Source organism: Oryx dammah, unplaced genomic scaffold, assembly GCF_014754425.2.
Source record: "Oryx dammah isolate SB20612 unplaced genomic scaffold, SCBI_Odam_1.1 HiC_scaffold_24, whole genome shotgun sequence".
NCBI lineage: Eukaryota > Metazoa > Chordata > Mammalia > Artiodactyla > Bovidae > Oryx > Oryx dammah.
The window spans coordinates 15,280,964-15,296,744 of NW_024070208.1; the positions used below are offsets into that span (position 1 = coordinate 15,280,964).

Below are 15,781 nucleotides of genomic sequence, written 5' to 3' on the forward strand. Positions count from 1 at the left end.
CATTTTTCCAACAGTTTGTTCGTGTCTCTGCATCATATTCATTTTTCCAACAGTTTGTTCGTGTCTCTGCATCATATTCATTTTTCTCAATGTCTCAAACTTTCACTGTCATTATATGTTGTGGGCATGTGTAATCACTGATCTTTGATACTACTATTGTAACTGTTTTGGGTCACCATGAACCATGTCCATGTAAGACAATCAATTTAACAATGTTATGGTCTGACTGCTCCACCTACTTGCCATTCTCCTCTCTCTCTCCTCCTCCTCCTCCTCAGGCCTCCCTATTCCCTGAGACATCATACTGAAATTAGTATACAGTTAATAACCATACTAATGGTTAATAACCAAAGGCTTCCTCAGTGGGTCAGCTGTAAAGAATCCGCCTGAAATGCAGGAACTCCAGGAGATGCAGGTTTGATCCCTGGGTTGGGAAGATCCCCTTGAGTAGCAAATGGCAACCCACTCCAATTTTCTTGCCTGTGAAATCCTATGGAGAGAGAAGCCTAGCGGGCTATAGTCCATGGGGTCACAAAAGTAGGACATGACTTAGCGACTAAAACAAAAACAACAGAGATGCTACTGGCTCAGAGAAGGCTCACTTTATTTCCTTGTTTTACTTATTGCAAAGTCCTGCTGTGTCAATATCCTATCCCAACCTATAGCCCAGTAACACTGCAAGCTAGAAATCTGCTAGTGACCTGGATGGCTTAATAAAAGTAAATTCAAATTACATAAAATAATTCTTAAGGCTTAGGAATGTGAAGCAAGGACTTTTTCCTGAAGGCAGGACATATTAGACAATCAGTCAAACTGAATTCATACAAAGTCAAAAGAACAGCTATGCACCACCTATTGCCACACAAAGAAAGACGTAATGGAAGGCAATATAGTTGGCTTCTTTAGACCTAAGCTTTACGTCAGCTTTGCCACATATTAGTTTTGCCAGTATATCCTCTTGAAGCTTCAGCGTCTATAAAATAAAGGGCTGAAACCTTGATCCCTTCCAGTTTCCTCTCTGCCTTCTCAAAGTGGCAGTCTCAAAATGAAGACATGAGTATAAAACTATTAAATATCTTATCTTAGGAATGAGAGAGGAAAGCATTTGTATGGCTTGTTTTTATGGGATTCAGTAATCTGGTAATAGCTTTCTTTGCTTTCACCTGTCATAAATACACAAGATAAGCAGGAAATATAATATGTGTTTAAAGAATAACTTCATCTTCATATCAGTGAACTGGAAACAAGAGTAAGGAACTAAATACTGGTTTTCTTAAAATTCAAAAAAATAAAAAAGAAGAAGAGGCAACCATCTGTAAAGGACTCCTCTGATAAAGCCAAAATAGATTATATTTCAAAATTCAAGTAGCCTTTAACCAGTTACCATAGTAAAGCTTTACCTTTCAAAAACAGAAAAAAAAAAAAAACCTCATGTTATAGATACCCAGATCTAAACCTTAACTTTCATATTAAAGCCCAACTCTTCCTTCTTCAGCATCTTCCAACTAAATAAACATTGATTTTCTCTGGTTTAGTCAACATTAAAAGTCCTGCCATCTTTATCCAATTACATTTAAATCTCCCTTTCATCCTACATTTTCACTTTGAAGACCCTCTATTCCTGTCTTAGGTAGAGCCCCTACTGTGATGACCCACCTGAGACACACACTCGGAATTCTCGCGCGGCTGGTGAAGCCCAGATATAACGACCATGCAGAGCCAGGTTCAGAGGCGCAACAGGACATACGGTTATTCACTAAACAAACGCTGGGTTACTGACGTGAACCTTGGCTTGAGTTGCCCATACTGCCAAGCCTACTCGTAGCCCTTTTAGGAGGCCCTAAAAGAGACGCTGGATATTGAGTTGGTTTATCACCATTGCTTTTTTTGGGGGGAGGGGGAGTTTGTCATCATCTTTTAAGGTTAAAACCTGTATCCCGAATAACGTTAACTTCTCAGAAACACTATCAAAAGGATTCCATGTCTCCCAACCTTTAAAATACACCAGCTTAAAAAAAAAAAAAAAACACCAGCTGATGCAACACAAGCATATTCGATTCCTGTGTTCTCTGAATGAGACAGTTTAGGTAAATGTGCTCTATAAGGAGTAATGCCCCATATACAGGTAAGGAATTTTACCATCCTCTTTGTCATAAAGGACCTCTCTCCAGCTTCAAAAGGTGTGAAACATGTTAAGACAAGGGTTCTTGAGAGTGGGAAGAAGTAATTAACTTCCTTTGCTTTATCTTTTAGAATCTTCTCTGATTTCACTAGTGGATATTATCTCTTCCCCTTCCTCTTCCTTCATTATGTTATTTTACCCCTTTCTCCTAGAGAAGCAACACAGTTCTCCATCTCTCCCACCTCCCTTCATCCCATGTTAACTTCTGAATCAAATGAGAAAGGAATCTGAGGCTCAACTAAAGAATGTGCATGACACATCTCGTCCTCAGACACATACACGTGAAAGGATGCTCCTGATGCAGTGTCCGTCAAAGGCAACAACGGAACGATCCACACCCACTGTTACCACCTGGAGCCAGGCTCACCTTCCGGCTCACTCTCTGACCCCGAGAGGCCACCGTAGCTGCTCATCAGGGAGCACAGCGCTGGGGTCACTTCCTTGGGTATGACAGCACTCTGTGGTTTCTCCTCTTTGTCAGACTCTGAAACAGGAAGCACTGAGAATGAAACTGTACATCAAAAATATCTACCAGCATAAAAAAGAAAGCTGACAGCCCCCGACTCCCTCATGTGTTAGTGAAAAGAAAGCTCTTTCTGATCATTTCCTCAGTCTTCCTGAAAAAGAAACCCCGGAGACTTGAAAAATTTCCCCTTGGTTTAAATCTTTACAGTCAGAGAAGCTATCTGCCCCAAAGAGAAAACAGAGAGAGAGGCAAATGGAAGCTATATGCAACTCAAGTCTCTTAGCATGTTTCACTGGTTATGGAACTTGAGTCTTCTCTAAATGAATTATACAGTCTTTGTTATTAATTATTTTACTTTATGCTATTAATTAATTTTATTACAGTACCAGGAAGGCCATAAATGCATTTAACATCACTGGACTAGGATCATGGACTCTGAAAATCAGATTTGGAGTAAATAAAATATAAATGGCCACTCTTTTTAAGACTGGTTTAGAGGGTACAAGTGGTATTTCAACCTTTCTACAGTTAAAGGCATAAACATAACGCTTCACTGAATCTGCCCTAAATTTTTATTATTTAGAACTTCTAAGAACTTAAGTAAACAAGCCAAGTACGAGAATTCAGCGAGTACTAAGAGCCTGCCAAAGGTAAAGTGTTTGATCAGAGCCCAGAAAGTTTAGTTGTAGCCCCAGGACACCACCTATTGCGTTTATTTTTGGCACCTCTGAAAGTGTATTACATTTATTCTGAACAAGTCAGTAGTGCCTGACGGAAGAATGAAGACAATAACTTGCTTGTGTAATGAACCAGCTCAACCCACAACCAATAGAAAATGTTTCAAGACAGTACTGAACGTTCACCAAGTCAGTCTAAGGGAAACCGAAGCATGCCCGCAGGAAAAAGGAAGCGAGTATAGAACTACCACCTTCCGGTACGTGAAGTGAGAGCCTCTCTCTACCAATCCACACTGCCCAACACCCACTCCAGAAACCGCTCCTTGTCAATTCGGAGCCAACTTCTTATCTTTTCTCCTGAATTAATAAAGGGGAATTGGAAATATGCAGTTTTATCTATAAATGACTAGTGGATAAAACAGAATCTGCAACATTATTAGTGTGGAGACTGTTCGTCTCATTGCTTAAATGATGATATGCCAAAATGTAGAAGCACCAGAAAGTACAATACAGATGACTAAATAATGCTCTTTAAAAGCAAGAGCTCATTTAACCCTTTTGAAGTATCACCTTCACTATTAATTACAGGGGATAAAAAAAAACTCAAGAGAATCTGAACTGGATGATCCCTCAGGTAACAGAACAATACAACAGCTGGGTCAAATTTAAATCCTGGCTGCTGCTGCTGCTGCTAAGTCACGTCAGTCATGTCTGACTCTGTGCGACCCCATAGATGGCAGCCCACCAGGATCCCGTCCCTGGGATTCTCCAGGCAAGAACACTGGAGTGGGTTGCCATTTCCATCTCCAGTGCATGAAAGTGAAAACTGAAAGTGAAGTCGCTCAGTCGTGTCTGAATCCTGGCTACCTGACTCTAAATCCCAAGTATTAACTAGTGGGGTAGAATATCTCCTACAAATATATAAAGTCTTCTGAAAATTAAGTCGTCCTACCAAACTCTCTCTATGGTCAAGAATAATGCCAAGAAATGTCTTTCAGCTACAGCCCATTTCTCTGTTGCCTTTCAGAGCAAAATCCCAACTATTTATATAACTCACAGGGAAGTCGCTTGGGCCTGAAATTTCCTACAACTATCTGACCCTCTAGAATCTACTTCAATCTGTCTTTCAGGCCCACCACACCAGTGAACTTTTTCTTCCAAGTTCACCGGATTCTTCTGTGTTGCCAAGTCTAGAGGTCACTTGTTGGTGTTCATCTTATTTAACCTAGTGACAACATCTGACAGTACGACTGACCCTTGAGCAACACAGGCTTGAAGCTCCTAGGTCCACTTACACACAGGTATTTTTCAATACGAAATACTACTGAAACCAACCTGCAATTAGCTGAATCCATGGATCCAGGGCTGTGGATGCAAAAGAACCACATTACATGAAAGGCAAACTACAGGTTAGACTCGAGTTTTCAAGCACGTTGGGGGCTGGCACTCCTAACCTCTGCGATTGTTCAAGGTCAACGGGAGACCTTCATGTGACTTCCAGAACCCTTTCACTTGGCTCTCCTTTCCCAGAATTTAAGTCTCCCTACTAAATTCTCTTCATTGACCAACTTCAAATTTCTTGAGTTGTCCCTGGGTCCAATCCTCAATAACCTTTCCCTCTGTGCCTCTTTCTCCTCTTATGATTTCACTGTATCTCAAATCTTAAAGTACGATTTAGAGGCCAATAAATCACAACTGTATACCTTCCGTTTTCCCCTAAAGCCCAGAACAAACTAATTGTTCAACATCTCTACTTAGATATCAAACAGGCATCTCAAAGGTTAGCATGCCCAAAAACAAAAAACACTTGACTTCTCCTCCAAACATGCCTGCCAGTCGGCCTCCATCTCAGTCAATGCCAGCTCTTTTCAATGGTTACAGCAAAACCTGTTTTGAACATACATCCAGAATCACACTGATTACTTCACTCCTGCAATGGCAATCCAAGCCAACATTTCTTACCCAGACAGCTCTAGCATCCTCCTAAAAGAACAGCCTGATATCCTCTGCCCACCTCTGTAGTCCATTCGCCACTCTAACACATCACATCACCTCTCTGCTCAACCTCAGAGTCAAGTCCCAAGTCCTCTCCTGCCTTAGACAAGACCCTATTCGAGCTGATCCTTCACCACTTTCTTCCTGCCTTACTCCACTCCAACCCTGTTGTTCCCGAAGTACACAAAGCATGCTCTCCCCATGGGGTGTTTGCACTTGTTGCTTTCTCTGCTTGGAAAACTCTCAGGTCTCAGCTCCTAATTTCACTCAGATCTCTTAGTATCCCCTTATCAGAGATGCCTTTGCTAATTATACTAAATAGCACACTCCTTTCTCCAGCTGCCATTCTCAGTCCTCTTCCTTGGCGTTACTCGTCCTCATGAAGGATATCAACCCATATTTATTTACTGTAGCTTCCCCAAGCAGAACATAAGGTACAAGAGAGAAGGGGTTTGGCTTTGTTCAGTATACTGTATCCTCTGAGCCTAGAACAGTACATAAATGCTCAACAAATATTTGAAGAACAAACTGTTGCATGAATGAGTTAAATAAGGACAAGTTCAAAACGGGTAGCTGGAACAGAATGACAGAACTATGCCAAGGTGGGGCCATAACAGAAACCTGGCTTCATCTGGATTCAGAGACTATTTCTTTTTTTCAATAAAATGATTCTATTTTTCTTAAAAAATCACATATATGTATCTAAGAAAAATACTGAGGGATATAAAATGTGAGCAGTGACTGTCTCCATACATTAAGGAAGTATACTGCTTTTTATTTTATGTTTTTCCTATTTTTTTCCTTCTATTTTTTGCACCATTTTTATAATCAGAAAATGAATTATAAAGAAAACACAGGAAAATGAAACGTGGAGGCAAGTATTTCCTCACAATTCAGGAAGCGGACTGCACAGCTTTAATTGGCCTACATATCAACCCTTCTTCCTGCCTTCCTTTTTCTCTAGACTTTATATTTTGAATCCATTTTAGATTTACACAAGCGTTGCAAAGCTAGTGCCAAGATTTTCCATGAACCCTTCACCTAGCTTCCCCTAATATTAACATCTTACATAACCACAGTGCATTAACCACAGCTAACAAATGAACACTGGGATAGTACCACCACCTGAACTACAGACTGTGTCGTAATCTCACCAGTTTTTCCACTAATGTCCTTTTTCTGCTCTAGGAGTCAATCCACCATAGCACATACGCTCAGTCTCCGACTCCTTGATCTGTGTCTTCTTTCAATCTGTGACAGTTCTTCAGTATTGCCTTTCACAAACTTGACTTTTAAAAACTACTGGTCAATTACTGCAGAATATCCCTTAGCTGGGTCTGATGTTTTCTGATGATGAGACCAAGCTTATGGATTTTAGGTAGTGTCCTTCTCGTCATGCATCAGGGGGTACACACCAACTCGTTACTGGTGACGTCAGCCGTGACACTTGGTGGTCCCCACCATAAAGTTACTATTCTTCTCTTTCCTTATTCGATTTCTAGAAACAAGTCACTAAGTCCAGCCCACATTCAAGGGGACGGAAATTAAGCTCTATCTCTTGGAATAAGGACGAGCAAAGAATTTTAGACAGATGTTAAAACCACAACCTGGTGGCTGGTGTACTCATTACTAGGAGTGCCCTACAGCTCACTACTCCTGACTGCCTTCCTCAGGGCAAGAGCTAGAAGTTCACACAAACAAACAGCTCTTTTCCTATTTCATTACCTTCAGTCATGCTCTGGGGACACACCACATGTGAGTCTGGTTCATGTGAAGGAAGTCTCTCTAAACAAGGTAAAACTGATAACTGGAGAATTGAGACGCCGAGAATACTTAGCGTATGTGAAAAAAGGACACATGTGCTTTCCTGGAGCTATACTTGGGAGTGGAAAGTTGAAAAACCAGTGCTCGAAAACTTAGATTTGTAAAGCGTAAAAGTCCAGAAGAAATCCCAAGTAAAGGATAAGGGGAATTTAAATGGAGCTTTCCTACAAAATCCAGCAACCATAATTTGATTGTTGGTATTCTAATTTCCTCAAAGAACAACATCACAAGTTTATAGCTTACTTTTAGTATTTTTGTATTCATGCCTTACATGTTCATCTCTTACCTTGACAAAAGTAAGGATTTCAACATTAAGCCACAACAAAATGACTTGATATCTCTCACTCAACTGCTCCTAGGAACCTGACTGAATGCTTTCTATTATTAGGATGAAAGGCATTTAACTACTGTTTCTCGGGTCTAAAGTGTCTCGAAGATCTAGATACAGGCTTAAATACAGGCAAGTGTAATACAGTCATCTTTCCGTTAGTGCTTCACCAGACTAGCACACACTGAAACACTTCTTTAAAAAATGGAAAAACAGAATTGCCCAACCAGAGCTAACAATATGAAGGCAAAGACTTATTTAACTTTTATGCAGAGTACATCATGAGAAACACTGGACTGGAAAAAAACACAAACTGGAATCAAGACTGCCAAGAGGAATATGAATAACCTCGGATATGCAGATGACACCACCCTTATGGCAGAAAGTGAAGAGGAACTAAAAAGCATCTTGATGAAAGTGAAAGAGGAGAGTGAAAAAGTTGGCTTAAAGCTCAACATTTAGAAAACGAAGATCATGGCATCTGGTCCCATCACTTCATGGGAAATAGATGGGGAAACAGTGGAAACAGTGTCAGGCTTTATTTTGGGGGGCTCCAAAATCACTGCAGATGGTGACTGCAGCCATGAAATTAAAAGACGCTTACTCCTTGGAAGAAAAGTTATGACCAACCTAGATAGCATATTCAAAAGCAGAGACATTACTTTGCCGACTAAGGTCTGTCTAGTTAAGGCTATGGTTTTTCCTGCGGTCATGTATGGATGTGAGAGCTGGACTGTGAAGAAGGCTGAGTGCCGAAGAATTGATGCTTTTGAACTGTGGTGTTGGAGAAGGCTCTTGAGAGTCCCTTGGACTGCAAGGAGGTCCAACCAGTCCATTCTGAAGGAGATCAACTCTGGGATTTCTTTGGAAGGAATGATGCTAAAGCTGAAGCTCCAGTACTTTGGCCACCTCATGAGAAGAGTTGACTCTTTGGAAAAGACTGTGATGCTGGGAGGGATTGGAGGCAGGAGGAGAAGGGGACGACAGAGGATGAGATGGCTGGATGGCATCACTGACTCGATGGACGTGAGTCTGAGTGAACTCTGAGAGTTGGTGATGGACAGGGAGGCCTGGTGTGCTGTGATTCATGGGGTCGCAAAGAGTGGGACACAACTGAGCGACTGAACTGAACTGATTCAACATTACAGAACCCTTCAAATGTTCATTTAGAAAGTTGCATAAAGCAAAGAATTATGTAATTTTCAAGTTAGTTAATGTTTATAACAGTAATCTTCATATTTGTGTTTCAAGTATTTTAATGACGTGGAAGTTTCTATTTAGGCACAGACTGTATTTCATCAAGGTCACAAGCTGTAAGCTTGAATAAGTATGTGAGCACTCTCCAACACTTTTCGAAGGAAAAAAAAAAAATTAGTACCCAAGAGTAAACTGAGCCATGGGCCCAAATGTCTTCTGCCTTTTCCTCGCTATCGGCAAGGACAAGAAGATGCTTTTTTAAAACTCTCTTTCACATCTCACCTCTCCTAGACCCATACCACACAGATTCGCTTTTTGGGGCCAGATTCAGACTTCACATTTGGAGGTAGTGCCGTGTACTAGAAGGAAGACTCCTAACTCTGACTCTGTCACTAACTAGCAGCATGACGAAGGTAAGTGACTCTAAGTTCCTCGGTTCAAAAACGGCAGCAGCAACTGCATGCCCGTGAAAGGTCGTTATGAAGCAAAGAGCTACTATATACAAAGCACTTAGAGCACGGTTAAGTACCTTACTTAACAAGTGTTAGTTGCTGTTAAAATATTTATTATTGCTATTTATTATTTTTATATTTACATATAAATATATATTTATATTTATTTATTACTATTTATTATTACTGAATTTTATCTTGTCATTCTTAGCCCAACATCTCCTTATGCCAAGATCTTTTTCCATCCTGATTTAGTCAGTGAAGCAGTTACCACGTCCCCGCCCATTTCTTCCCATCCTTTAAGTTCAATAATCTGCTGTGTGATTATCGTAGAAGCCACCTTCCTCCAAGCTGAGCAGGGCCTGCTGGCAAACCTACAACAATCACTGATCAGTCCACTCACTGGTAACACGCCTTTGCAGAAGAAGAAGCACTAGCAACTAGATAAAGCCTCACACCTTGTTACTGGAAAGAAAGATGGTAAAATATTTACATTGATGTTTTCATTTTTCAGAAAAGAAATGAAGCCTTAGAGGCTGAATGATATCTTTCTATGACAGCAACATTTCTGTCCTTTAATTTTTCAACTTGTAAGCAAGAGTAAACTTATATCCTAAATTCTAGAGGGAACTCAAGACATACAAATATATTCTATGCTGTGAAGAAGAACAGTATTATTTAACATACTGAATTAATGTTATTTACCCAAAGAGACCAGGTTCATGCTGAGCAGCAAAAATACTGGCTTCCCTTGGAATTACTGCTTTCTAGGTGGGAAAATTCATCTAATGGTGTAAATCTGAATTCACAGCATCAACCCATTCAAAACAGTCTTAAGATATTTCCAAGATTATATGATACTATGCAAATTACCCAATAAATATAATCTTTCTCCCACATTCTGCCTGCTTCATGCATTCATTCCCAAGATTAATAAAAAGTTTCTTAAAGTGAGGTTTTAAATAAGACACTCCTATTAGGAACAAAAGCATCATTCTACTTTTTTACATTTTTGCCACTGAACTCTCCACAAACAAGAATGTGAAGAAGCAACTTCTGCATCATTGGCTATACTCTTAAAAACACGGTGTTTTCCTATTTAGCTTACCAGAATCAGTGTTTACCAAAACACCCAGGGGGTCTGAATTTGCCTCACGTGGACTTTCAGGCTTCACATCACCCAAGCGACTGCCTGACCCAGCAGCTGTTCCCTGTTCAGCATGGCCATTTTTCCATTTGTGATGTCTGCCAGGACTTTGGATTTTTGCCATCTGCGAATGTCTGGTCATCCCCTTCATCTTGCTGCAATAACAAAAATGCAATTCTTAATATAAAAGGCACTGACCTTTCAAGAAAAATTTGAAAAAGATTACTGAATGCAAAAGAAACTTAACTGTCAAATCAATTACTTGTCACCTACTACACTAAAGAGATTAGAAAAAAATAAACTCAATGGCTTCCAAAGACAGAACATTAAATGAAAACACAAATATATCATACTTTATCAATTCCAAATTGCACATTTCCTTCCCATAATTTAATCCCTGTAAATTGGGCTCTGTTGTACAATCAACAGCAAGTGAGTTTAATTGGCAGCATTTTTTCATTCCTATTATACATAAAGTAAAATGTTCCTCGGAGCTTCCCAGGTGGCCCTAGTGTTAAAGAACCCACCTGCCAGTGCGGGTGTGGGTTCCAGCCCTGGATCTGGACGATCCCCTGGAGGAGGGCACAGCAACCCACTCCAGTATTCTTGTCTGCAGAATCCCATGGACAGAGGAGCCTGGCAGGCTACAGTCCACAGGGTTGCAAAGAGCTGGACAAGACTGAAGCGACTTAGCACACAAGATATTCCTTAGACTTTACGAAGTGTGTTAACTCTTATCTACTTAATTTTAAGGAGCCTTAAAGTTTCTGATGATTTTACAAACACACTACCTTGTTTCTTGTTTGAGCTTCTTGATAACTCCTTGATTAGACAGGTATTGGGGTGGCAAAAAGGTTGGGGTGGCAATAACACATTACGGAAAAACCCAAACAAACATTTTGGCCAACTCAATTATTATTCTCTTCATGTTACAGGGAGATAAACTTAAAGATCATAGACCAAGCACAATTTCACAGCTAGCTCAAATCAAGTGCCCTCTCAAACCACTTTAATTACTACACTTAAGAGGAAAACAAATAATTATGTGAGCACATGCTTATGTAAACTATGCGCAGGGAAAAAAAAGACCTTTTGAAAAAAGGTTCATTACATATATTCTCAATGGACAATAATACAAGGTAAGAAAATAACACTAAGGCATATAATAATAAACTTAAAGGTAGTGATGAAAAGAAAATCTTAAAAGCAACCAGAGATAAAAGGTATTTACACAGAGGAACAAGGTAATGGTAACAGCAGATTTCTCTTGGAAACCATGCAACTAAGAAAACAGTGGGGCAACATCTTTAAAGTACTGTAAATATCAAAAACACCATTAACCTAGAACTGCATATCTAGCAAAATTATCTTTCAAATAAGAAGGCAAAATAAAGATCTCTTCAGACACACAAAGCTGAAGGAAGTCTTCAGCACGCCCTCACTATAAGAAATGTTAAAGGAAGTCTTTTAGGCAAAAGAAAAATAGTATCAGATAGAAAGATGATCTACACTCAAGAATGAAGGCTACGAGAAATGGTTAACTACACAGGCACCCTGCCCATCAGCTAACCGACCCCTGGCTGTGACTCTGTCAAGATCAGCAGATATCCCCCAACTGACCCCAGATACGTGTGATGAGAGGAAAAAAAAAAAAAAAAAAGACACCTACTAAGAGTAAAAAGGCAAGCCACAAGTTGCAAGACTGTATCTGCACCACCTATACTCTATACAAAAAGTGACTTGAACGTAAGTAAGTAACTCCTACAAATCAAGAAAAGCAACTCTATTAAAAAACAGTCAAAGATTTGAACTGGCACTTCACAAGAGAATTATCAAAATGACCAATAAGCATATAAAAAGATGTCCAACATCATTAGTCATGAGGGAAACGGCATGATGTGAGGAAAAGGTATAACGTATAACAATACCGCATATTGAACAGGACACAGAGAAATTAGATGCAGAGGCACAGCAGCAGCAGCAGGAGGCATATAAATCAGTACAACCATTTCAGAAAACTGCCTGTGTCTATCATAACTAAACACACAGTAAGCAAGTACTTACGTCCACAAAAGACACTTAAAAGAATGTTCATAGCAGCTTTACTCATAATAGTCCAAAGTGGAAACAACCCAAGTGTCCAATAGCAGAATGAATATATTGGCACAGCCAAAAGTTTGTTCCGTTTTTTCCGTCCCATCTTACAGGAAAACCAGAGTGAACTTTTTGGCCAACCCAGATATATTCTCATAGCTGAGTTCTATACAGCAGAATGGATTAAGAATGGATTTACAGCTACATACAACAATACCGATGAACAGCACAAAATAATTTTGAGCCATAGAAACTACACCAAAGAAGATAGACTATGTGATTCCACTTAGACAAGGTTCTGCTTCCCTAGGGCTCAACTGCTAAAGAATCCGCCTGCAATGTGGGAGGCCTGGGTTCGATCTCTGGGTTGGGAGTATCCCCTGGAGAAGGAATAGGCTACCCACTCCAGGAGAAGGAATAAACTACTCCAGTATTCTGGCCTGGAGAATTCCATTCCTTGGGGTCGCAAAGAGCTGAACACAAATGAGCGAATTTCACTTTCATACAAGGTTCCAAGAACAGGTAAAATAAATCTATGATGATATTACTCAAAAGAGGTTACCTTTGTGGGGAGGCATGGAACTAGGTAGGAAGGCCTAAGAGAGAAAAGCTCTGTGAGGTAAATACATCCTATATATCATTAATCCATGTGAAAGTTACACGGGTATGTAGGTACGTGTGCATGGATGAATTCACTGAGTTGTACATGATACAAAATAAAATGGGAAAGTTCTGTGAAGGTGAGGTCCTGGGAAAATGAGACGTCTCATACACTGTTGCTGGGAGAGTAAACTGGGATAGCTTCTGTGACGGATGTTTGGCAGTTAGCTATCAATATTATGAATACATGTCTTTGACTCAGCAACTCCACCTCTAGGAACCTACCCTCAGAAATATCTGCACGTGTAAAATGTATGTACAGGGCAATAAGGGCAACTTTTTATTAGTAAAAGATTGAAAATGAATGTCTGTTAACAGAGAATTGGTTTAAGGAAAAAAAAAAACAAAAGACAACCTTGTGGGGATATTCCTACCCTTCCTACACACCCAGAGAATGAGGAGTCTTGTTTATATATTAATACAGGACTATTCATTATTTGGCTAAAAAAAGCAAGACGGAGGACCGTATTGAAAAGGAAAAGAACAGAAGAGACTATTATGTATGTGCTGTATACAAATGGGACATCTCGAGAAAGGCGAAACGGGTTGTCTCTGGGAAGGAGAACTGCTCAGCCAGGGGACAAAGACAGAAAAGACCTGTTACTACAGATCATTTTGAAAACCATATGAGTATAGCATATTATTATACTCACACTATACCTATGAGTATAGGTATATTATTTTAAAATATAATTTTAAAAATTCAGCGAAGAAGTTACAAAAGCAAAAATTTCAGAATTGAAAATATAGAGGTTTTAGGATTTGGGTGTGTCCTCTTTTTATTATTTGTAAGAATGTACATTCATTTAAAACGAGCATTGAGAGTGCAAGCGATTTTCAGGAACTTACCCATACTGTGTCGTCGTCAACACCGCTCCTCTCTTTTCCTTTTCAAGTTTTAACTTTTTCTTCCTTTCAATATTAGCTAGAGTTGGGTAGTTTCTAGAAAACAATAAGAATCCATTATAAAAGTGCTTTTAGAGTACAGTTTTAATTATGCAGTCAAGCAACTGCTGCATTTAACAGTTTTGGTTTAACTAAAAATACAATAAATTAATATAAACTTTTAATTCCTTCTAGATTTTTTTTGGTAAAAAAAGTAGGTCTACAATGATGCAGACCAGTGGCCAGTCCACAAACTCTACTACCAGTCTGCTACCAGGTAAGGAACTTAGAACAGAATGCAAGTCAAATATATAATGTGCTGAAATGGATATAATTCACATATTTGGCACATATCCATAAATACTGTAAGAAAAAAATGTATTTTCTTAGGCATGTACTTACGCAAACACATACTAGTAGGTATATCCAAAGTTACCAAGATAAGGAAGAGACACTTCTCAAAAAATAAACAGTCTACCAGGAAGGACAAGAAAAGCATGGTTATTTCTAAAGAACAACTATAACAAGGTACAAAATAAAATAAGCACCCCCTTGGGAGCACAAAGATTGGAGGGTGGGGAGGAAAGATCTTTATCTAGATGAAGAAATCCAAAGAGAAAGGAACACGAAAGACACTGCCCTTAAATGTGTTAACAGACACAATCCAATGGGAGAGTGGCAGTGTTCTAAGCAGAGCAGACAACGCAGACAAACCAAGGTCTAAAAGTGTGAGAGATATCCAGGGAGTGGCAAGCGGTTCATTTCGGATGAAACAGTTACAGGCAATCAGACCAGAAAGGGAGGCTGGGGCCCAAATGTGCCTTGAATGCCAGACTAGAAAGCCTATTTTTGATTCAGGGGTGATGGGGAGCCACTGAAAATTTTGAACAGGGAGAGAGATGAACAAGGCAGTGGGTGAGATTAAATCTGACAGCAGCGTGCAAGATGAATTGCTCCGACAAAGCTTTCTTTGTTCCTTGGCACAGCTGTGTGGAAACGGAGGCACCAAACATTGGTGGTGAGAGGAGCAGATCCTAGGAGGGCGAACACGGACAGCTCTCCTACCACTCAGCCTGGCTGCTCACCAGAATGAATTCCGAGAAACATCAACACACCGTGTTCGGCCATTATCTCGAGGACACTGTTTCCACCCTTCTTTTTACAACATCTGCATCACTGACGTGCACAGCTCAGACAATATGAAGCTCATGGGCTGGGCACATTGGAAGATAAGAATGGAAATGACATTGAGTAAGTGGTGAAGTAATTAGGAAAAAAAAAGCAATGGATTTCAGTGAGGACAGAACAAAGCAATCTACCCAGCCAAGAAAAATAAACTTCATAAATAAAACATGATTAATGTACAAGCTATAAATAAACATAAGAGGAAAAGACCAAGGTCACAGGAGATAAAAATCGGACAGCCCGTCAGCACCGCATGACTACACTTTCAGAAAGCAAACACAAGGACTCCAGCACAGGTACGAGTGTGAAGTCCTCCTCTCACGACACTCAGAAGGGATCAGAAACTCTCAGGGTGATACAGCCAGCTTTGCGCTGCTGAACTGAAAAGGAATGTTGAGGAAAAATCAAACTTGGGAAGGATTCAGAAGGGACTCACAGATGATTAACAGGATGAAAAATAAAACCTCCGAAGAAAGATGAAAGGAACTGGAACAACTTGCAGCCTTTAAAAGAAAGAAAAGTGACAAAACCACCACAATCTTACAGAGAAGATGGCCGACAGCTGTTCGCCATCTGAAAACAAACTCCACATAAGCAGAGATGATGAGGGAAAAGGTGATGACTTTCACAGGCCCCCCAGTGTCTAGACATGTAACACACAGCTACTCAACACTTTCTCACATCTCTGA

At 40.0% G+C, this 15,781-nt stretch overlaps 1 protein-coding gene across 1 annotated transcript in view; it reads right to left on the bottom strand.

Moving 5' to 3' along the window:
• Positions 1-15,781, bottom strand: part of NUFIP1 (nuclear FMR1 interacting protein 1) — a 32,629-nt gene that overhangs the window by 2,473 nt on the left and 14,375 nt on the right. The window contains exons 6-8 of the mRNA XM_040267216.1: positions 13,872-13,964; positions 10,230-10,423; positions 2,550-2,666 (exon numbers count right to left, since the gene is read on the bottom strand). Coding sequence (XP_040123150.1) covers positions 2,550-2,666; positions 10,230-10,423; positions 13,872-13,964 — 404 coding nt within the window. The remainder of the gene's footprint in view (positions 1-2,549; positions 2,667-10,229; positions 10,424-13,871; positions 13,965-15,781) is intronic.